This window comes from Babylonia areolata, chromosome 22, assembly GCF_041734735.1.
Source record: "Babylonia areolata isolate BAREFJ2019XMU chromosome 22, ASM4173473v1, whole genome shotgun sequence".
NCBI lineage: Eukaryota > Metazoa > Mollusca > Gastropoda > Neogastropoda > Buccinidae > Babylonia > Babylonia areolata.
In genome coordinates, this window is record NC_134897.1 from 12,922,566 (window position 1) to 12,947,295 (window position 24,730).

The following is a 24,730-nucleotide window of genomic DNA, read 5'->3' on the forward strand; positions in this document are numbered from 1 at the left end:
ACAGGCATGCGCACACATATACATATTATACACACAGGTATACATACACACGCATGCACGTAGACACTTGCGCGCGCGCGCACACACACACACACGCACACACACACACACACACACACACCACCCCCCGCCCCCACTCCCCCAAGTTGTAAAAACTGATCACAATCAATCATTCTTCAATGTGCCCCCATCCCCTAATGAAGCGCTGTGTGAAGTGAAGTAACGTGTGTGTGTGTGTGTGTGTGTGCGCGCGCGCGCGCATGTGTGTGTGTGTGTGTGCCTGCATGCATGCGTGTGTATGAATACCTGTGTGTATATATGTGTGCGTATGCGTGTGTGTATGTATCCCTTTGTATGTGTTCCTCTGTGTGTGTGTGTGTGAGGGAGAGAGAGTGAGTATACATACACACATATACACAGGTATACATAGACACGCACGCACACACACACACACACACCTCTCTCTCCAACCAACCCTTGCCGCCCCGAGTCACGTGCTAAATATTTCAGTGTGATTAAATCACGATGTTGAAAGAAGGAAGTGAAGTGATGAGGTGCCCACCGTCATTCATCATCCCCGTGTGTGTTGTCACCTTTAATTCAGCTCAGCTGAGTGCTAGTCATTGGTTAAAAACAACAACAAAAACAGCCCGTAGTTAAGTTGCGTTGTACATAAAAACAACAAAAACAGCGCGCATTTTTGTAGTTTTCATTGTTAATTTCTTCATATTAGGAACTGTTGATTTAATACAAAACACGCACAAACGCGCAAGCCCACACAGTCATGGACACGCACACAACGCATGCGCCCACACACTGACACACACACGGGCGTGCGCGCGCGCACACAAACACACACACAAACATACACACACACGCGCGCGCGCGCGCGGAATCTATTTTTCTTGAAACACACGTATGGTTGTGCGTGTATGGATGAAATCAACCATGCACGCACAACGGCTAAAGATAAGTTAGGCCGGAGCGTATGTACACACATGCACTGTATCTCTCTTCACGAACTGTTTGAAAATGGATCCTCCAAAACAGTCATGGCGTGTGGGTGTGTGTGTGTGTGTGTGTGTGTGTGTGTGTGGCAGTTCAAGAGATCACTAGGTCGGGGGGAGGTAGTGTGCTTTCCAAAGGAACGTTTTCATTTCAGAGAGCCAGGCAGTCATTCCATTTTCGGCGTTCATTTCAGTGAAGCCATTGAATCCCGGTTCTATTGGCCGGACCAGACGTGGTGTTATCTTGTAAATCATCTCGGTATATGCCTAAGAAAGGCAGCGGGGTAGGGGTGGAAGAAGACAGAAAGAAAAAAAAATGAAGAGAGAGAGAGATAAGTATATTCCTGCACCATTTCTGCCCCTCCACGTTAATTTGATAATGATTGGTTTCTGATCTGGTGTGTGTGTGTGTGTGTGTGTTTGCCTTAAACGGTGACTCCAAACAGTGTGTGTGTGTGTGTGTGTGTGTGTGTGTGTAAACAGGTCTTTGAAGACACTCATATATATTAACCCGTTCATGTTTCGCCACAGAAAACCATAAGGTCGCTATTTTTCCCCTCCGCGTCGAAGCTTAAGGATAAACGTCTCTTTAACCATTATTCACGCTTTACTAACCGCCTATCCACTGTCTGTGAAGTGAACACTAACCATGGTGTCTATATTCACATGTTGGTTACTCGACTTTCCCACAGTTGCTGCTCCGTGCGGGTTTGTCAAACAGTGTGAGGCAAAGATTTATCGGGTGTTTAACAAGCATGCAACAGGTGTGTGGTGGTGACAGTGGAGCACCACCGATTTTTATTGTCATATCTGGAAGTCTGCTACACAGTTTTGTAGTCATGTTTGGAAGTCCACAACAGAATCTGTAGTCATGTTTGGAAGTCCACAACAGAATTTGTAGTCATGTTTGGAAGTCTACAACAGAATCTGTAGTCATGTTTGGAAGTCCGCAACAGAATTTGTAGTCATGTTTGGAAGTCTACAACAGAATCTGTAGTCATGTTTGGAAGTCTACAACAGAATTTGTAGTCATGTTTGGAAGTCTACAGCAGAGTTTTATAGTCATGTTTGGAAGTCTACAGCAGAGTTTTAGTCGTGGTTGGAAGTCTATAACAGAGTTTTATAGTCGTGTTTGGAAGTCTACAGCAGAGTTTTATTGTCATGTTTGAGAGTCTGCTACACAGTTTTATAGTCGTGTTTGGAAGTCTACTTCAGAGTTTTATAGTCGTGTTTGGAAGTCTACAACAGATTTTTATAGTCATGTTTGGAAGTCTGCTACACAGTTTTATAGTCATGTTTGGAAGTCTACAACAGAGTTTTATAGTTGTGTTTGGAAGTCTACAGCAGAGTTTGTAGTCATGTTTGGAAGTCTACAGCAGAGTTTTATAGTCATGTTTGGAAGTCTACTTCAGAGTTTTATAGTCGTGTTTGGAAGTCTACAACAGAGTTTTATAGTCATGTTTGGAAGTCTACAGCAGAGTTTTATAGTCATGTTTGGAAGTCTACTTCAGAGTTTTATAGTCGTGTTTGGAAGTCTACAACAGAGTTTTATAGTCGTGTTTGGAAGTCTACAACAGAGTTTTATAGTCGTGTTTGGAAGTCTACAGCAGAGTTTTATAGTCACGTTTGGAAGTCTACAACAGGGATTTATTGTCTTGCTTAGAAGTGCACAACAGAGATTTATGCGGGTGTTTAGTTGTGTGCAACAAATATTTACAGTGTTAAACAATGGACAACAAACATTAGATTCATAAGCTGTTCAGCAGCGTTCAGAGATGAGATTCATAGGGTGTTTGACAGAATAGCCTGCCACAAAAAGAAAATCTTATGTAAAAAAAGAAAGAAAAATAAATAAATAAATAAAAATTTAAAAAAAGAAGAAGAAAAATCTTTGAATTAATTAAAAGATGGGGTCACAAACCCGAACTTTCATTTTGGTCGTCTAGGACAGACCCATCCATGTAAATTAAATATCCAGGTGACTGGGGAACGTTACTGATAGCCCTCATGGGATCTGATGCGTACAAATATTTAGAAGTTGGGGACTGGTGGGGTAGTAGTGCAGCATGCACTTAGCGCACGTAAAAGAATCCATGGCAACAAAAGGGTTGTTCCTGGCAAAATTGTGTAGAAAAAAAGCCACTTCGATAGGAAAAACAAATAAAACTGCACGCAGGAAAAAATACAAAAAGATGGGTGGCGCTGTATTATAGCGACGCGCTCTCCCTGGGGAGAGCAGTCCGAATTTCATACAGAGAAATCTGTTGTGATAAAAAGAAATACAAATATAAATACAAATACAAATAGTATGTTGTGAGTGTGTGTGTGTGTGTGTGGGGGGGGGGATGGGTCGGGGGGGGGGGGGGGGGGTAAAATGGTAAGTGGTAAATGAGAGGGGGGCGGTGAAGAGCCCACTGTGCAGCTATTCACGTTATTTTGCCAATCGTATTACCCGTCTTTGTGTGTGTGTGTGTGTGTGTTCTGTTCTGCGCTTGGACGGCAGCCAGAAATGAATGAATTAGATAATATCCGGGATACGGTGTAAAATATATGTAAACTTTAAAATGAAAGAGACGTCCTTGTGTCAGAACACTGTTTGCTGTCGTCCATGCACACACATTGTGTTGTATTTGCACGTTTCCTAAAGGAGGGAAGGTGTGCACGAAGGCGAACAACTTCATGAATCTGTGCCTGTCTGCCCCCCCCCCCCCCCCCCCCCCTGTGTGTGTGTGTGTGTGTGGATTTGTTTGTGTGTGTGAGAGAGAGAGAGAGGGGGGGGGGAGAGAGGGTGAAAGAGTGAGAGAGGAAGACAGAAAGAAAGAGACAGAGAGAAGGAAAAGAGAGAGAGAGAGAGGTGGAAGGAGAAATGAGGAGAGAGACAGAAACAGAGAAAGAAAGACTAGGGGGAGAGAGAGAGAGAGAGAGAGAGTTGAAAGGAGGGGAGGTAAGTGGGTGACGAGGAAGGCGGAAGGGGCGGTGACGGCAATACCCTCTTGCAAAACGCTTTTTACCTACATGGCTTTTGGAGGGCAGCCAGGCGTCACCAATAATGACGAAGGAGAAGAAAAACCCACTAACCCCCTCCCCCCACCCCCAACAGCAACATTGAAAAATAAATATAAAGTGATAATTTAAAAAGCATCTGCTTACAGGACAATGTACCTTTGTATTAAAAATTTTTTTTTAAAAGGGGCGAGGGGCATGGGGGGGGGGGGGGGGAAGAAAGAAAGAAAATGATTCCAACATCAGCTTTGAAAAATAAAAAGAAAGTCATATGATAGCAGTAATCCAGTAAAACGAGAATGTACCCTTGCATACTTAAGCATACTTATATCGTTCGTGTTGATGAAGAAGGAAAATATATCCTACAGCAAAATGAAAGGAAAATAGAACATAAAAAAACCTTGTAGAAAAAGACAAGCAAACCGCCCGCCCCCCAACCCCTCCCCTCAAACCCTCCTTCCTGTCTACAAATTGGTTGCGTGTGTATGTGTTATGTGTGTGTGTGTTTGTCTCTGTATATGTGTCGCTATATATGTGTGTATATATGTATGTGTGTGTGTGTGTGTGTGTGTGTGTTTAACAGGTACCTTTTTAGATCAGAGAGAGAGATGGGGAGAGGAAAGAGAGAGACAGAGAGAGGGTGTAGAGAGAGAAAGAAAGAGAGTGAGAGCGAGAGAGAGACAGAGAGGTGATCAAGAAAATAAACATGTTGGAAAACAAAAAATCAAAAAATGAAAAGGAAATGAAAGAAAGCCTGTTGGTTGCAGTGACCTCAAAGGGATGAGTGCGTACAGCCCCAGCGGGCGGGGGGGACTCCAGGATATGCACTATGTAATTATCACAGCTCCGTTCCGGGTGGACACATATCACAACCAACCAAACAACGCCCATTTTGCCTCCATTGCTTTGGAAGGCTGCCAAACTGCAAGAAAAGGTGTCAAGATCACGGGGGTGGGGAGTGGGGGAGGTGTGGGGTTGGAGGGTGGGGGGTGGAGAAGTTGCACAGCAAAATCGAGATTGAATAATAAAGCAACTCTGAAACGCCCCTTCCTTAACCAAATATCCTTCTTCTACAAATACAGCATGTGTGTGCGTGCGTGCGTGTGTGTGTGTGTGTGTGTGTGTGTGTGTGGTAGTGAGTAGAGAGAGGGAGCGAGAAAGAGAAAGAGAGAGAGCGTGTTTGTGTGTGTGTGTGTGTGTGTGCGTGCATGTGTGTGAGTGCGTGCGTGTGTGTGTGTGTGAGTGCGCGCGTGCGTGCGTGCGTGCGTGTGTGTGGAAGTGAGTGTGTTAGTGAGTTAGTGAGTGTGTGTTTCTCTCTGATCCTCAGTTTGCTTTGACGATGTCTTGGAAAGAGACGGGGAGATGGAGGGAGAGAGAGCCTACGTGTGTGTGTGTGTGTGTGAGAGAGAGAGAGAGAGAGAGAGAGAGAGTATGTGTGTGAGAGAGAGAGAGAGGGTACTGTGCAAGAGAAACAGTTCGGGGAAGAGCAAGTAAGATACAGGTAGTGGTGGTGGGGAAGGGGGTATATCTCTCACAACAGAACTGGGCATTAGAAAAAATGAAGAAAAAGAGAAAAAAAAGTCACTTGTGTCTCCTTGCTCTTTCTCCTGAACAGTAAGAGTGGAAGAAAAAGAAGAAGAAGAAGCAGGAAAAAACGAAAAAGAAAGAAAGAAAGAAAGAAAAAAAAAACAACCTGAGAGGGTAGGAGGAAGGGAGGATAGTGTTAGACAGCAATACCTTTTTGTGTGTATGTATATATATATATATATATATATATATATATATATATATATATATATATATATATATATAAGTTGGTTAACTTATGTGGGGAACGTTAACGGGGAGGCGTCACAACGTCCGGAATAACCTAAAAAGCAACACCATATCTGCTCGTTGGGGGGTGGGGGGGGGGGGAGTAGGTTCGGTGGGGAGGGGGCAGGGTGTAGGTGTGTGTGATCTTCGTGTGCATCTCACGTGCTGGTCAGGTCAAATAACGTTGCTGATAGTCAAGACGACCGCAAAAGGGGCCGTTGAAATTGTCAGGGCTAATGAGCTGACACGCTGGTTAGGCGTTGAGGCCTGTCAAATGCTGCACACACACGCACGCGCGCGCGCGCACACACACACACACACACACACACACACACACACACACACACACACTCACTTACTTCAGTAAATAATATGCACTTACTTCAGTAAATAATATGAAATAAAAATAAGGGGTGAATGTGACACCGGAGAAGAGGGGGGTGGGTACGGTGGGGGAGTCTGGTGGAGGGGGGGGGGAGGGTCTGATTTATGTTTTCCTTCGCCTAGCAGGATCTATTCACCACAGCCAGTCAAACTCACAGTCAGTGCTGTGTATTATAAAGCGCACTTATTACAGTATTGGTTATCTAAACTCCGCGCATTCTTCAACACGCCCGTACACGACCACCGGGGTGCTGCAGGAGACCAATCGTCTTTCTTTCAGTGTTCATCTCTCTCCTGTCGCGCGTGTCTTCCGACTGATGTTTATGTAAACTTCAGCTGGAAAACATCGCGAACACCTTGAACGAAGGGTTCCTTTTTCTCCCCCCCCCACCCCCCCTCCCCCCGTGCCCCCAACTTGTATTTCAAATCCTTCACATTCCTGTCACGCAAACATTTCAAACAAATATGATGCACACTGCCGAGTAAATAATTCAGCACCTGTTTGCGTTATTGTAAGGACTGTGAACAACATACTTTCTGTTCGGTTAATTTTCTGAATAACACACACACACACACGCACACACACACACGCACGCACGCACGCGCGCGCGCGCGCACACACGTACACACACACACACACACACACACACACACACACACATATATATATATATATATATATATATATATATATATATATGAATATATATTAGACCCCAGCAATATAGTGACTTAATTAACAGCGTAACCTTATGAGGCGCGAGCCGATTTTACATCGTCAATTAAACCTGTCACGTACAATAGTGTGTTTTTGTATGTGTTGCAGTGACGGACGTCCGTCTGCAGAACGGGACGAGTACCCTGAACTACAAGACAGGCAGAGCTCAGGTGTACGTGGACAGCCGCTGGGAAACACTGTGTGATGACCACTTCAAGGAGGAGGCTGTGGCCTTCTGTCGGATGATGGGCTTTGACAAAGGACTGGTCAGTTGTTTAGTCTTCTTCTTTTCCTTTTTTCTGTTTCACGACCAACATCGATTACTCTGTCATGGTTGATGCATGGTGGGTATATTCGTGACTCTATAACCCACCGAACACTGGCATGAGTTACAAGATCATTAACGTGCATATGTGATCTTCTGCATGCGTGTACACACGAAGGGGGTTCAGGCATTAGCTGGTCTGCACATTACGTTACCCACCAGCGCCGTTACCGTGATTCGAACCCGGGCCCCTCTGATTGAAAGTCCAACGCTTTAACTACTCTTGGTACTAGTACCTGTTGCTGTCATTATGCTTAGCGAATATCACAGTTTGACAAAAGCTTACAGCTGGGCTAACAGCAAAATGAGGGCTGTATGGTCAACGGGTTTCACCATTGCAATGGGAAGTCATTTTCAGCTTAGACTTTTTTTGTGAAGGACTATGACTCTCAAACTAATAGGCAAGATTGCACTGGCCCTTGGTGCTGCAGCCTTGGGGGCTAGTCGGAACCATCCAACGCTGATTGCCCTAAAACCCTCTTGACCGAGAGAGTGGGGATATAACTTGGGCAAGACACTCTCCACTACAATCAAATTCCAGCCCAGATAGTCGAGACAGCAGTTTCCTCCTCTGCTGTTGTGATGGTCATAGTCGGGCACGACTATCATACATTTATATAGCCCCGGTCTTCGATCAGACAAAAGTTTAAGCGCTTTACAAACATGGAATCATTTGCACGACAGGCTGCTTACCCGGAAAGAACCGACTGAGAGCTGCCCTTAGGCGCTCATCATTCGTTTCCTTTGCCATTCGGCGAGGCTCCAGTTCACGCGCGCGCTCACACATGTGGAATTGAATTGGATTTTTTCTTTAAAAAATTTCCAGGAACAACCTTTTATTGCGGTGTGTTCTTTTCCATGCGATGAGTGCATGCTGCACATGGGACCTCGGTTTATCGTGTCATCCGAATTACTAGCCTCCAGACCACCACTAAAGGTCGACAAAAGGGGGAGAAAATTCTGGTGACTGTGTTGATTTTCTCGCTTCCTAAGGGGGACGCGTAACCTCTTGGCCACCATTCCTTCTTTCTTGCTTGCTTTCCCACTTTGCATTTTTCTTCATATTATATAACAGCCTGTGAAAAAGTTTACCACATCATTGCCTTGTGGAGGTGTGTGTGGGTTAGAGATGGGAAGAGGAGTATAATGTGAACGTGTGCGTGTGCGTGCGTGCGTGCGCGCGCGCGCGCGCGTGTGTGTGTGTGTTCGTTCTTTCGCAGTTTCGCTTAACGATTTTTGACGAAAATCAATCATCCCCCCCATCCCACCCATGCATTAAATCATCACTACTATCCCTGTTCCTCTCTCCTCAATTTGCATTAAAAGGAGAACAAAAAGGAAAAAAAAAAAAAAAAAATACCAACGAAATAAAATAAACTAACTAGTCAACCAGTAGAATTACAACAAAGAGCCAAATGGGCTCCAAATTAAACTCTGAACTATTTCAAACATATGTTGATTACCATATAAGACATTTCTAATGGAAGCAGAACTGCAGATTTTGTAAATGACATAGGTAAATAATTTATGGTTTTAACTGTTCACATTTATGGATGATATGCACGGGGGTAATTTCATTGCCGCAAATTCAAGTCACATTAGAAGTATATTTTGGTGTGTGTTTTTATGGCATCCAGTCGTAGTCTGTATATTAGACTGGTGAGCCTTCTGCTACTGTGATGTCCTTTTGTTTTAAAAGAAAACATGCGATCAATTTTGCATGAGCTATTGTCCGTATTTTCTCTGTCAGGGTCAGACTCCTGTTTTAGTTTATTGACGTGGTTCCAGCAAGTTTTTTTGTTTTTGTTTTTCCAGTAGAGAATAACCTTCTTGTAATGAATGTGGAATACGAATTTCTATGGCATTGCAAATGTTCATTGCGCCTTTATTCGCACAACGATCCACCCGCTCATTTCCCACAATCCCTTCGAGAGAAGAACCTTCGTGAGAAGGGATCCAACAAAAGTTTGTACAATGGATGGTCAAAACATGAATTGTATGACGAATTTCTGTCACGAGTTACCCTCGTCTTCAAATTAAAATATTTTAATGCTTGTAATACAGATTTAGAATCGACACAAAATAACACTTGAGATATGGTAATGGGAAGATCTAGTAAGTGATTTAATCCCATTTATATAGCCATAAGTTCTGCTGCTAATGCAGAAAAATCTTTACCGATATGATAGTACTTCTCAACTTTTACTGACGGAATACTAAATGCTGCCCCTGCCTGATTGTTATCAAGTACTGACCATCTGTATATCCTTTAACGTGATTTGGATAATTTTCTTGAATGTGAGATTTAACAAAAGTAAGGAGAGCAGGGCCTTCAGCTTTCTTTAAATCTAGGTAATTAGTGCCAAATGTTGCGTTGTTCATCTCCCATTTAGGTATTGTCGTGTATGATACCCGAGGGGCAGTTTGATTTGGGTTCACTCCTGAGGTTTTGAATATGCCTGAGGTACAAGTTCCTAAAGTCGCGAGGGAGTGAATAGACTGTGCTCTTTTAGGGAAACGAAGGTTTGATTTTAAACTGATCTCGGCAATATTTGAATTTTGAACTGTTGTGCTTCTCAGTATATATTTTGCTGATGTAAGTTTCATCTGTTCTTCAAAGGATAATACTTTAATTTCTGTGTGTCTGTGTGCGTGTGTGTGTGTGTGTCTGTGTGTGTGCATGTTTGTGCGTGCGCGCGCATGTGTGTGTGTTTGTGTGTGCGTGTGTGTGTAGGCCTGTGAGTGTGTGTGTGTGTGCGTGCGTGTGTATTGAGTTTCTGTTTGAAGTGAGAATGTCTCAGAGATACACCCAAGTCAAGATATCCACACAAGATTGTCACACAGACATGCGAAATCCGCGTGGTGTAGCGTGAGAAGATTTAACACTGATCACAACTGATTAACACTGCGTTGTTAACAAGCGCCATTTCGCGAGAGGATGGAAGGGAGACATGGACAGAACGGGAACGCGTGGACAGTTTGTTTGCCTGAAGGGGTCTTGAAATTCTGTGGCGGTGCTTGTGTTTCTGGCGTGTGAAAAGCAAAAGCCGAGTGGTTAAAGCGTTGGACTTTCAATCTGAGGGGCCAGAGTTCGAATCACTGTAACGGCGCCTTGTGGGCAGTAAAGAGTGGAGATTTTTCCGATCCCCCAGGTCAACAAATGTGCAGACCTGCTAGTGTCTGAACCCCCTTCGTGTGTATACGCACACAGAAGATAAAATACGCACGTGAAAGCTCCTGTAATCCATGTCAGCGTTCAGTGGGTTATGGAAACAAGAACATATCCAGCATGCACACCCCTTAAAACGGAGTATGGCTGCCCACATGGCGGGTAAGACAAACAAACAGGTTATACACGGAAATGTTACATGTCTGTCTGAGTGTGTATGTGTGCGCGCCTGAAATCTGATTGAATGGCACGGGAAACGAATGATGAGCGCCCAGTGGCAGCCGTCAGTCGGCTCTACCCGGGTAGGCAGCCTGTTGTCAAATGACCCCGAGTTTGCAAAGTGCTTAGAGTTTAGTCTCCGACCGAATATACGCGCGCGCTATATAAATATCCATATAAAAAATAAACCCACACAGCTGTCACGATCATGGCCAAAGATCCGCGTTGGCCGACAACACGAACCCTGCTTCTTCTTCTCCCACAACTCTGTGAGTCATTAGGGCGCTGCACAGAAAACTGACCTGTTCACCTTGTGAACATGGCACACGTGTAAACAGTCTTTTCTAACGGTCACAATCACGTGCTGGTTCAGGAGTCCGCGTGGTAGTCAAGGCTACAGCACGGACTGCAGACCCTGGATCACCAACAAAAGTCCTAGTACACACACCCCTTCTCCCATCTCCCATCACTGACAGGGCAGACGGGAACTCAGTGGCTGAGCTCGTGCAGCTGACGTAACCAGCATTACGAGAACACAGCTTGAAAAAATTGTATATACATGTATATGTATGTATATATCTATAATTATATATGTGTGTGTGTGTGTGTGTACGCGCGCGCGCGCGCGCTTACTCACCATTCGACCTGGGCAGCGGTGATGCTGTGTGTGTGTGAGAGAGAGAGGGGGGGGGGGGGGAGAAAAGAGGAGATAGAGAGAGAGGGGGGGGTGAAAGACTCGAGTGAGAAAGGAAGACACAGAGAGACAGAGAGAAGGAAAAAGAGAGATAGGAGAAATGAGGAGAGAGAGAGAAGGGGTGGGGGTGGGGTGACAGTTTCCGCTGAACGGGGAAACATGGTAATGTACTTACGACCATAGACTGTACTACTTCATGTATGACTAAACACCGACCTTAGTTCAGCTGCTGACCTTTAGTATAGAGAAAGCAAGAGTGGCAGAAACTCCTTTTTTTTTTCTTTTTTTCTTTTTTAACACACACACGACCATGATGTGAAATAAATCGAGATGCATGGACAGTTCATTTACGTCTTATGCCAGCAACCAGTTCAGTTCAGTTCAGTTGCTCAAGGAGGCGTCACTGCGTTCGAACAAGTCCATATATCTGCTAAGCAGATGCCTGACCTCAGTGCTAGCAGCGTAACCAAATGCGCTTTGTCAGGCCTTGAGAGACGGAAAAAAAGAAAGAAAAAAAAAGGGGGGGGGGGGGGGGGGGGGGGGGGGAGTGCATTTAAGCAAATAAATGGATGCATTATTAAATTAATGAATGAATAATGAAACAATTCAATAAACAAATAAATAGACATGTAAATAAATAAACGGATAACTTTAAAAAGTAAGCAGATAGATAATGAAATAAAATAAATTGCGAAAAAAACAAAACTGAGCAACTAGACAACAGCAGAGAGCTCTCCTTTCCACGGCGGCTCACCATAGAACTCGTCCTGATGAATTCCATGAACGTCACATCACGGGGTCATCTTGACCTGAAGGATAAACGCTTATTTATTTACTCCACAAGCCGTCAGTGCAATCAGGACTTGGCTTGTCTGACGACCATTACACCGGCAGGAGGCAGTTAATGGGAAATAACCCTAGTTAGGGCGGAATGCTTTCTGCAATTTCGGACGATGGATTGCGTCCCATTACCTGTGTCAAGAGACGCTTCTCTCTCTCTCTCTCTCTCTCTCTCTCTCTTCCTCCTCCCCCTCCTTACGAATGTTTTTTTTTGTTTTGGTGTGTGGTTACTCCTCCAAGCTCACAATGTACTATTCACGTCAAGTTTGTCAACCGGGAATCCATGAATTTCTGTTACAAACTACATCAGTTTATTTCTGTACAAACTACATTTATTTCTGTTACAAACTACATTTATTTCTGTTACAAACTACATTAACTTCTTTCTCTTTTTGTTGTTGTGCTTTTGATTTGATTTCTATTTCAATAAAAATTAAGTGAATTAATAAGTGGAAAAAAAACACACCCGTATCTGCAAACGATCACGCAAAGTGACGTGCATTTCAGAGAAAGAACTGTTACGTTTTGTTTTGTTTTTTGTTTTTTGTTGTTGTTTTTTTAACAGGTGGTCAGTGAGGGTTACTATGGCAACGGCACGGACCCAATGCACGACCAGTCGTACTTTTGTGGGGTGGATGAGGACGACCTGGACTCGTGCAGCACTTTTGACGCTCCTGCCCAGTGCAATGCTTGTGGCTTCATCTGCTTCAACAAAACCGAGGATGGTCAGTCCCACCCTGACTTTCTCCACTTCTTGAATTCTTTGATCTTACTCCCCTCCTGTTCTTCTCTGTGTGTGTGTGTGTGTGTGTGTGTGTGTGTGTGTTTGCCTCTGTGTGCTGTTTTATGTAAGTGTGGCTTCATTTCAATATAATCACAACAGGATGTTTTTCATTTGCCAAGTCGTTGGCAAATAACAGTTTCAAAAGATATGTTCAAACAAAGACAACCACAGTGTCTAGCACACACACACAGACACACACACAGACACACACACACACACACACACACACACGGCGCATGCGCACACTGCACACGCACACGCACACACACGCATTATACAGAGAGAGAGAGGGGGGGGAGGTCACTTTTCCCTGAATATCTGTTCCATGCGTCAGTTTCGATCATGGATATTTTGATGGGAGTCTATTTGCGAACGATGCTGCACAGTTACTGAGCACTCTCAAAAGGGTGTGTTGGTGTGTGGGGTGTGTTTGTTTAAATGTCTGTTTGTGTGCATGTGTGATCAAAGCCAACAATACAACAGTCTGGTGCGATGTTCCAATAATATGCTATGTCTAATGAGTTAAAGACTTGATTCTGTTTTGATTGTCTACATGTACCCAAAGCCATCGTTCGCAATTAGACTATGCTTGGAGTATGCTTGGAGCCGCAGGGCAAGTGTTTTGTGAATGCACCTAATTATTATAAAGACAGGCATATCACCTAAGCTATGTTTACAAGTATGGATAGGTGTTCTTGTTGGAATGTGAGAGCATGGTTGGACAGAAAATGTTAGTTAAACAACAACAAAACACACACACACACATGCACACACACAAACACACACACACACACACACATATATATATATATATGTGTGTGTGTGTGTGTATGTGTGTGTGTGTGTGTAAATCCCACAAGGTGAAAATAAGACTCAAACACTTATATGTATCAGAACAGGAAAAATGTATTTGTTGTTGTTATCTTTTGGGGGGGGTTGCATTTTCTTCCATAATTACATGTTTCACTTCTTTTATATCTTGATAATACAAACAGCCATAATAGATATAATTCAGTAGAAAATAAAACACTCTTGTACACACAAACACGCATGCATGCATATGTTCCTTCTTCCCTTTCCTTATTATTATTACTTTTATTATTGTTATCACTTATCATTACTGTTTTTACTGTCATTACTTATTGTTAAATTGTGGTCATTGCTTTTTTTGTTTTTGTTGTGTGTGTGTATGTGTGTGTGATTTCTAGTTAGCTGTCCAGTGTCCTTCTCCTCATAACCATTATCACAGTGTCAGCGTGTTAACTATGGCCTTGCAGTGTTGCACCTGAGGCTGTCAGATGGTGTGGCTGCTGGCAAGATCAAGATGGGGCGGGTGGAGGTCAAAGTGGCTGACTTGGAGTGGGGGTCTGTGTGCTACTCGCCATTCGACCTTGGCAATGGTGATGCTGCCAATTATGCCTGCCAGTTGATGGGATACATGTATGGAGAGGTAACCCACAACTTTATTGTTTTGATGCATGAGGGTTGGATGGTAAGATGAGGAGGAGGAGGTGTTTGTTGTTTGGGTGCATATAATTTTTCTGACAATTTGTCAGTCTGAATCTGACCTATCATCCCAGTCAGCCTTCTCTGTTGATATCATTCTGATTGCTTTGGTCTGGTTCTTTCCAGTTTGATCTGGAATCTGTCATTCTGACCAGTGTTGCCTGTTAGCCATTCTGATTAAATTAATATTGTCTCCTTTGTACTGAAAAGCCTGTTTCTGATCAGTGTTGTTTGTCTTCTTGATCAGTATCCTCTTGTCTGCTGTCCTGAAGTTGAACTGTTGCCATCCTCATCAGTCTCGTCCTAGGCATATATTGGCAATTTTTTGTTTTGTATGCCTGTTAGTGTTATTATATCTATAATGTTGTGCATTGTTATTGATTATTTTTATGCTCATGTTAGTTTTTGTTTTTGTTCTTTTTGTGGGTTTTTTTTCAATCCTCTTAAATCTGATGAAAAATTGACTGAATGGTCAGTGTCAGAGGCATGTCCAAGGTTAACGTGCATGACTGTGCCTGAATTTCTTTTCCGTTTTTTTTTTTTTTCTTTTTTTTTCTTTTTTTTTTTAAACCCCATTGCCAGAGAATTATAGTATGAAAAAAAATATAAAAAAGAGCTTTTCCCTTGCCAGGGAATTTCAAGGATTCATGGTAATAAAACAATGAAAATCTGGCACAAATGAAAAACTTTAGGAGATACATAAAGAAAATGAATGTTTTTTGTACCAGAAAATAAATGAGAATTCTTCTTCTTCATCCATGGGCTGCAACTCCCATGTTCACTTCACATGCACAAGTGGGCTTTTATAAAAGTATGTGATGTTTTTGCCCCCGTCATGTAGGCGGTTATACCCCGTTTTTTGGGGGGTGCATGCTAGGTATTTTCTGGTTTCCATAACCCACTGAAGGCTGACATGGATTATGTGATCAACATGAGTATTTGATCTCCTGCATGCATATACACACACAAAGGGGGATCAGGCACTAGCACATCTGTTGACCTGGGAGATTGGAAAAATCTCCACCCTTCATCCGCCACACGCCTTGACCAGGGTTCAAACCCAGGACCCTCAGGTTGAAAGTCCAACTCCCCAACCAGTCAGGTGTGCCCATCAGTGAGGATTCTGAATCTGGGCAGGTTTCACAATTGATTTGATTACAAATAACTATGCAGGCATTTGAAAGTGAAGGTAATAATTTCTGTGCAATAAAAAGTCTATTTCTACTGCCACAGAATGACATCCAAAATGAAAACAAACAAAATACAGCTGGAAATGACATGCTTGTCTGTTTATACCCACAGGTGGAATTTAAACAGGTTATATGTTTATTTATAACAATAACAATCTTGCAGATAACTTGTAACTTGTGAGTGAATAAGTGGCATAACTGTCCCGCCATTGACAAACGTGGTTTCAATCAACATAAAAGGTCAATCACATACTCAGTAGCTTTGTGACACCAAAGAGCATTCCCTTACACTCAGTTAACGCTGCACATGGGCCAACATAAACTGCCTGTTGTACATTTGCTTCTTCTGTGAACAAGTCCATCTGATCAGTGACAAAACTGAAAAAGTGTGAAAAAAAAGCACATCGGCCAGGTGTTTCTTGTCTTACGCATTTTCAGCATTGGGTTTCATGAAAATTATAGGTTATTGGCTGTTGTCTGATCTGTGGCAGCATTGGTGAAAACAACAGCTTGCAGGTGTCACTCAGTCCATGCCCATGCCCCCATCCATGCCCTCTGACTGGCATATGATGTCTTGTCTTCACCACACCTCTCCATCACCCCTTTCCCCCCATCCCACTTTACTCATGCATACACTGGTACAGTGCCCTCACTGCCAGTCACAGCTGAAACAACTGTCAGCTTCAACACAGTGACTGAACAGCATCGAATACTGGGCTGTCAGTTTTTGTCTGTCTTAAACTGTCATCACATTCAAGTTAAAACAAATCATCAGACAAGGGAGATCCATTTCCATAGTTATACGTATCTAGAATCATTCAAACAGTCTGCAGAGTCATATTATTATGTGGACTGGGACCACTATCTCTGCTTATCAGAGGTTCCAATGCAATTTTTGCGAATGAGTTAAACCCCCTTTCCGAGCATGTTCCACTTGCTATAATTAGCAAATCATTAGTGAGAAGAAAGTGGTCTTCTACCTAAGTATGTTTATTTAAGTAGAATTTTTATGATCCAGACATATCGGGCTAACTATTGGGAATCTGTTTATGTGCATTGAACCAAACTCTGATGAAGGAAAAATCATAATAGATGCAGAATGTCAGTGGACATCTTATAGGCACTACGAGAACAGTTTGTGTAGCCCAGGTATGGCCCTTTGTGGTTTGCTAGGCTATAGGCAGCAAAGATAGACAGATAGTCTCATACTTCTGCTATTCTATCCTGTAAGTTTTATAAATTTGTTATTCCTACCCTTTTAGCACATTATTCTAGCCAGTGTAGTCTTTCTTCTCATTCTGATCACCTGTCCTGTCTACCAATCACTGCTTGTGTTGAACATTGTGTGGCAGTCGGCAGTCAGTGGCACACTGCCCACCCCGAACCAGACCAGGAGGTACCGGATGAGCAAGGATCGTCAGTGCTGGTGGAATGCTCAGGACTGTGAATTGGATGTAACGCCTGTGAGTTACTGCAATGGCCGGGAACAGCTTGCCGCTGTGCGATGCGTCAATGCCCCAGGTGAGAACATTCAGAACGTTCCTTTAGGGAGGATTGATTTTGACAGGGCATGAAGGAAGGATGTGGACGGAATAGTGGGAAGTAATGTGTGTATGTGTGTGCATGTGCGTGTGTCTATATATATATGTATGTGTGTGTGTGTATGTGTGTGTGTAGCTCTTGGAATGCTGAAAAAGTTGGCTGTTGTTCATTATAATGAATATAAACATGTTGCTACTATATGCACATCCCCCACCCATCTGTCCATTCCCCACCCCTTCACTCAAAAAAAGGAAAGAAAGAAGTATGAAGGCAGATGACACATCCCCACCCTTTATGGAATTTTAATATACCAAGGGCCCAGAACATTTTGTTCATATAATATATAACCTCAGCAACATCTGGAAAAGGAAAGGTGGTGGAATGAGGTATACACAGTGATGATATCAATACATTGCAGTTCTGTACAATAAAGTGTGATGCAGTGCAGTGCAGCATTACTTTGTAGTCTTGATAGATAAAAAAGTAAATATGATAATTTAAAAAAATGTTGTTTTTTTATATAGAAGATGTAACAAAAGTGATGACTAAGATTAAGAACAACATTGACTGAGAAAAAAAAGGAATAAAGGTGCACAAAGTAAAAAGACAAAGACACTGGGGGTTGGGTGGGGGGATGGGGGGGGGCAGCAATAAGAGCGAGGGAATAGATTTAGCAGTTTTGTTTCTGTCTTGCAGTACGCTTGCAGACGAACAAGCAGAATGTGTTGGATGTGGGCAAAGTGGAGATGTACGTGCCAGACCAAGGTTGGAGTGAAGTCTGTGACGGGAACTGGAGCAAGAACGATGCCTTTGTTGTCTGCAGGGAGCTGGGCTTTGTCGATGGTGAACCTCTCTGCTGCAGTCAGGTTTGGACCATTCAGGGTTGACTGAAAGGGATGGTAGGGGTGAGGAGGGAGGGTGTGGGGGGGCAAGACATGACTGGCAGTTTGGGCTGGGGTGTGTGCATGTTTGAGTTTTTGTTGTTGTTGTTTTTAATGTGATTGATTTCGTTAATTTCCATGTGGATTAATAAAGTGGTTTTTGAATTTGAATTCGATGCTGCTTACAACAGCAGTGACATTTATCTACACACACAAAAATCAACATCACATCCATGGAAGCTTGTTTTGGTTTTTTTGTTGTTTTTTTAATATCGGCGTAAATAAAGAAGAAGACAAGTTTTTAATTTGGGTCACATTAAGTACTATATTTTCACATGCGAGATTATTGGATTATGGCTAGCTGAACGATTTTATAGGATGACATCACAAAAAATAAATATTGTGAAGGAAATATACATGAATACAGAAAAAATTGCTCTTGTAGTTTGCTGCCTGTAATTTTTCTACTTCTTGGGGTCTGTTTGGAGGTTATAGTGCAGAAAACCAGTGAAAGAGTTTATTATGACTTGCATCTTTTTATTCAGTTATTCTTTTACTGTTCTGACCATATTAGTGATTATATTATGCTGTTTTGTTGTTGTGGGCTGTGTTTTTTCTTAACTGTTCTAAGCATATCAGTGATATGCTGTTTTGTTGTCGTGGGCTGTGTTTTTTCTTAACTGTTAAAAGCATATCAGTGATATGCTATTTTTGTTGTCGTGGGCTGTGTTTTTTCTTAACTGTTCTAAGCATATCAGTGATATGCTGTTTTGTTGTCGTGGGCTGTGTTTTTTCTTAACTGTTAAAAGCATATCAGTGATATGCTGTTTTGTTGTCATGGGCTGTGTTTTTTCTTAACTGTTCTAAGCATATCAGTGATATGCTGTTTTGTTGCTGTGGGCTGTGTTTTTTCTTCAGCTGTTCTAAGCATATCAGTGATATGCTGTTTTGTTGTCGTGGGCTGTGTTTTTTCTTCAGCTGTTCTAAGCATATCAGTGATATGCTGTTTTGTTGTCGTGGGCTGTGTTTTTTCTTAACTGTTCTAAGCATATCAGTGATATGCTGTTTTGTTGTTGTGGGCTGTGTTTTTTCTTCAGCTGTTCTAAGCATATCAGTGATATGCTGTTTTGTTGTTGTGGGCTGTGTTTTTTCTTCAGCTGTTCTAAGCATATCAGTGATATGCTGTTTTGTTGTCGTGGGCTTTGTTTTTTCTTCAGCTGTTCTAAGCATATCAGTGATATGCTGTTTTGTTGTTGTGGGCTGTGTTTTTTCTTCAGCTGTTCTAAGCATATCAGTGATATGCTGTTTTGTTGTCGTGGGCTGTGTTTTTTCTTCAGCTGTTCTAAGCATATCAGTGATATGCTGTTTTGTTGTCGTGGGCTGTGTTTTTTCTTAACTGTTCTAAGCATATCAGTGATATGCTGTTTTGTTGCTGTGGGCTGTGTTTTTTCTTCAGCTGTTCTAAGCATATCAGTGATATGCTGTTTTGTTGTCATGGGCTTTATTTCTACTGTTCTAAACATATCACTAATATGCCGTTCTGCTGTCATGGACTTAAAAAAAAATGTTTTGGTATTCTGTTGTGTTGTCGTGTATTCTTTGACTACTTTAATTAATCACATACGGTATTCAGGCTTCATTATAGGGCCATGCCTTTTGCCATTGGTGCAGGATTTAGTTAGTTTTAAATTTTTTTTAACCCTTTCACTGCTAGTGTCACATTTCAGCACCTGCCAGTGTAGAGTACCCATGCCACTGAAATGCTACCAGATCATGGGTCTGTTGTCTATTAACCTAATGCTCTTAATTTTCAGTGGTAGGATAGGCCCAATTTTCTACGCATCACAGCTATTCTAAGTTAGAGTAGACACCGTCTTTTCTGTGGTTTTAGCACAAGGAAATTTTGCACTTTAAATTGACTGGCGATGAAAGGGTTAAGCCCCATGAAAATAGGGAGATGAGGGTTGGGGAGAGGGGTCATCAACTTTCCTTTCTTCCCCAGCTGGGAGGAAGTGTGTGGGAATCCTCCAGCTTTGGGAGCCTGGTGACTGGAGTGCAGTGCAGTGCAGAGGAGGCCCATCTGGCCAACTGCACCAGAGACTCTTCGGGATCCGGGCATTGCTCTGGTGGATCAAACGCACGTGCCTCTGTCATCTGTTTCAGCAAACCCCTCGATCTGATGGACACAAGTAAGTTGTGGAGAGAAATTCAGCCCTTGTCTACTGTCCCCGGTGTAAAAAGTGTAAAAGTATAGGTTAAATTTGAGATAGCTGTATTTCTGTTTTTTTAATTAATACTTGAACAGCATTAATAATATTCTTAGATTGATATTTTCTCCCCCAAAAATATTACATTATCATCGCATAGTACTCTTAACATCTGATGAATTCATTTGAAGCGATCTTATTATTTAATCTCAGGTTCCGGTTCAAAGAAAAATATGAATGAAGTGCACTATCTGTTTGAATCCGTGTCACATTTCAGCACCAGCCAGGTAGGGCACTGTTGATGCTGACATGTGACCAGACCATGGGTCAGTTATCTGCGAACCTACTGCTTTTGATTTTTGGTGGCAGGATAGGCCATATTTCGTACAAGTCACAGGGGAATCCTGAGCTATTCTTAGACATCTTTTCTGTGCTTCTGGCAACAGGAAGCGTTCCACTTTCAACTGACTGGTGCTGAAAGGGGTTAGTACGGTTATCAACCTCAACCCAAAAACTTTCTAATCATTTCTGCCTCACAAACTGCTGTTCAGGCCATGACTGGCCAAAATATAAATCATCCTTTGATTTAGTTTCATGAACTGTATGCTGGGGTCATGAAGGCATTTGGTAGCATGTATTGTAAGGAAAAACATGACATGTACAAACTTTTTACTGCTGGCTCCATGAAAACTGCTCTTTGCTATGTTCAATCTGAAATATGTTTGTTTTTCAATACCCTTTAAGTTCTGTCTTCTTGATTATATGGAGGATTTTACAAAGGACAATAGGACTATACAAAATGTAGTGGCATGTTTGCAATGTCTGTATGCTGGTACAAATGTGAACAAAACCACAAGACTAGTGAGCAGGAGTCCTGTCAACATAGAATGGCGATGACCTTAAAAATAAAATGCCATTCGTAATCGGAGAGGCAGAAGCATGGAATATTCAGTATTAAATGCTGAATTTCTTGTTATCTACAGCTGAGATAGCCACAGATGTCAGGGCTGGAAACGTGAAAAACAAAACCATTAGTTTTTTTCAGCAGACATTACAAACACATAACTTTGCTTTCCAACTTCTGTTTCATTTGGCATCTGCTCAGCAGATGTGGTGTATCCAAACACAGTGATGCCTCCTTGAGTAACTGAACTGAACTGAACTCTTTCATTAACATTCTTTGATGACAGTCTGTGTTTGGCACTTTATGCATGTCTTACACAAGCAGCCATTCACCCGGAAAATGTATATAAACTGGAAACTTATAACACTGACAATTTGCTTCTTTTGTTTCCTTCTCTTGTTTCCATTGATGGACTGGTGTCAGGTGAGTCATGAAGATGTCAGCCCCATTCCCTTTAAAACAGCTAAGATATGTGGTTTTAAATGTTGTTTAGAGTTTAAAAAAAAAAAGAAAGGTCATGCTCATTCTGCTAAGCATCACATTTGCTTTGTGGTCAGCTTTTAAAGCCCACCTGGTCCACAATAAAGAGAACACCACATCTCAAGGATGGGGTCACGTACAAGTGCGATACAAAGGATACTGGGGAGATGTCTGCCCTGTCACCTTCACCAAAAATGAGTCCATGGTGGCTTGCCGCATGCTGGGCTACATGGGAGGTGAGGTGTTTGGCTTTGGGACTGCAGACAGAATGTTTTCGGACCATTCTTGGAGCATCAAGCGACATACCCCTGCCCAGGCCCCTGTGTGGATCAGTTCTGTGTCATGTCAGGGCAACGAGACCTCGCTCAAGGACTGTGACATCAACCAGTGGGGCCCCCCAAATGTCTCACTCTGCGGAGACAGTGCTTATGTCATCTGCTATCGGTCAGGTCAGTGCCTCCCCTTTCTCTTGTGTGGTTTGAACGTGTCTTGGATTTTGAATCAGAATGCATTAAAGTCATGAACGTCACAAAGTTAGCAGCGCTATAATTTGTTGTTGCTTCTTAGTTTTTCCTGGGATAGATAGTATCCTGTCTGAAGAAGAAAAAAATTTTTGTTTAATGTTTATGCAAGGTGTTTCCTGTTCTTGATTCCTTTTCTGCTTGTTTTTGTCAGATCTTTCTCCTCTTCCAATTCATTCAACTGGCTGTATGTTTTCAGTATATGTTTGAAGCCTGATGGAACATTTGGTGGTCATCATGCTTGAGCACATGTGATTTTTTTTTTTTTTTTTTTCCTGCTGCCCCATCATCTGCACCGTCTCAGTGGCGTTACTCCCACGCTGCTCATTTAGATTCCCCCATACACGGCCACACCCGGGTTCGTCCGTCGCAGTTCCAGCGTCGGCAGTCCACAGGGAGCCATCGATGTTAGGTCGCCAGGAGGCCATGTGATTTTAACTTGACTTTTGTGATCAGTAAAAGGAGCAATCATCTAATGCCGGCAGGACCACTGTAGACATTCAGCAAGCGTCTGCTGCTGATGTCCCTCTGCTTTTGCTCCTCCTTTGTCCTTCACCCTCGTAATTCCTTCTTCTCTTCCTCATCTTTATCTGCATCCTGCCCATCTTCCTTTTTTCATTGTGGGCTGCAGTTTTCAACACTCTTTTCCTAAGCATAACTGATGTATGAAATAATACCCCTTACTCCCCCACTTTCCTTTGGAAATTCTTACTAAACGTCATGGAAATTTGAGAGAGAAAAAAATGTATGCCAGAGTATGTTAGTCCAAATTTGAATGTACTGCATACATGAAGTCTTCTTGTATAGTTGATAAAGTATACTTTTGAGAAGTTGTACTGCATACATGAAGTCTTCTTGTATAGTTGATAAAGTATACTTTTGAGAAGTAAACATATACATGCATGCACACGCACACGCATGCATGCATGCAAACACACAAACACACACACACTCAAACACACACACACACTCAAACACACACACACACACACACACACACACACACACACACACACACACACACACACACACACACACACAACACACAACACACACACACCCTCAGACCTCAGACTGACTGACTGACAAAATTTCTTAAATGTACCATGTGTGTATACTGCATGTGTGTATGCAGAGCTGAAACTAAAGCTGAGGTTGAACACACAAACACCCAGCTTTCATTACGGAAAACTGGAGGTGGTACATGACCAGATTAGCGGCAAGGTGTGTGCACAGAACTTTGATGACTACGATGCCAGCATTGCCTGCAAGTCTATGAACTTCACTGACGGCAAGGTAATGCTCACTGTGCCATCATCATCATCAGACTTTAATGATTAATGGTGCTTAGATTGTAAGGCCTATAGTCCAGATAAAAAATTTTTAAAATGCTGATTTTAACAAAATGTAAGGTGCAACATAAGCATAAGGCCCACATCAAAGTGGTAAAAGTGAAAAATTAAAAACGAATCAAAGGAATGATAGTAGTTGTAGCAATGATACTGATAATGATAATAATGATAGCAACAATAATTATGATGATGATAACAGTAATGATGTTAATGATGATAGTAAAGATGAGTGAAAATGATAAAAACAGTGTGCCTTTTTATAGGAACTCTTTTTTTTCTCGAAGAGCTCAGGGCATTTCAATGAAAGAAAAAGTCACAAATGACATAAACCACTCATTCCTCTTACATGCAAAGTGAATTGGGAAGCATGGGGCGGTGTTGGAGAAGTAGGAAACCAAGAGTGCTTACAGACAGGTTACAAAAAGATTCGTTTTTAGTGAAAGGCAGAGTGGGTGGTTGTTCCAGGTATGAGGAGCAGCAAAGAGGAAAGAGGTTCGTTGTAGGTTCATGTATTGACATGAGGAATTTTCAGAAGGTAACAGTCAGAGGAAGAGTGGAAAGTTCTTGAGGGAGTTTTGGCAGACTTTCATTCTTTGAGAAGCCAGAGAAAATGCTCATAAACACACAGGAAACGTCATACTCACATGATGCTTCATTCATCAAAAAGCCAGAAAATTCTGACACCTCAGAATCAGTGACAAATATGGAGTAAAAGTGTGCCAACCACCTTGGCTGGAGGGTGGGTTTGTTTCGGCACATGGCTGGCTCTTACACAAAGTTGAGTGTGCTGTGGGCCTAAATGGGAAAACTAGTCAACAAAGTGGAGTATCATCTACTTCATGGATGAGTCTTTAGGTGCGGCACTCAAGTTTCCTGGCCAGCACTGCAGTGGAAGTGTTTATGTCTCTCGGGGCTCAGGTTAAAAAAAGAAAATTTGTTGGATTAATTATTATTAATGGATATTTGTAATGCGCTTTACCTCCTTAGCATAAAGGTCCAGAGGGCCAAAAATCAACATCAATAAGGGGGGGAAGGTTAAAGAATTTTATAGTATAATAATGCCTTCATGATCATAACTTTTGTAAACAAGATTATTGCCTGGATGATTAATAATCTCACCCTCTCTCATACACACCACACCTCCTACTCCATATTACCATAGATACAGGCACTCACAAGTGCACACACA

General features: G+C 42.4%; 1 protein-coding gene across 1 annotated transcript in view; it reads left to right on the forward strand.

Moving 5' to 3' along the window:
- Nucleotides 1-24,730, forward strand: part of LOC143297194 (uncharacterized) — a 124,174-nt gene that overhangs the window by 36,902 nt on the left and 62,542 nt on the right. The window contains exons 2-9 of the mRNA XM_076609398.1: nt 7,036-7,193; nt 12,740-12,899; nt 14,236-14,408; nt 17,007-17,175; nt 17,893-18,062; nt 20,080-20,266; nt 21,746-22,117; nt 23,325-23,485. Of these exons, the coding sequence (XP_076465513.1) occupies nt 7,036-7,193; nt 12,740-12,899; nt 14,236-14,408; nt 17,007-17,175; nt 17,893-18,062; nt 20,080-20,266; nt 21,746-22,117; nt 23,325-23,485 (1,550 nt within the window). The remainder of the gene's footprint in view (nt 1-7,035; nt 7,194-12,739; nt 12,900-14,235; nt 14,409-17,006; nt 17,176-17,892; nt 18,063-20,079; nt 20,267-21,745; nt 22,118-23,324; nt 23,486-24,730) is intronic.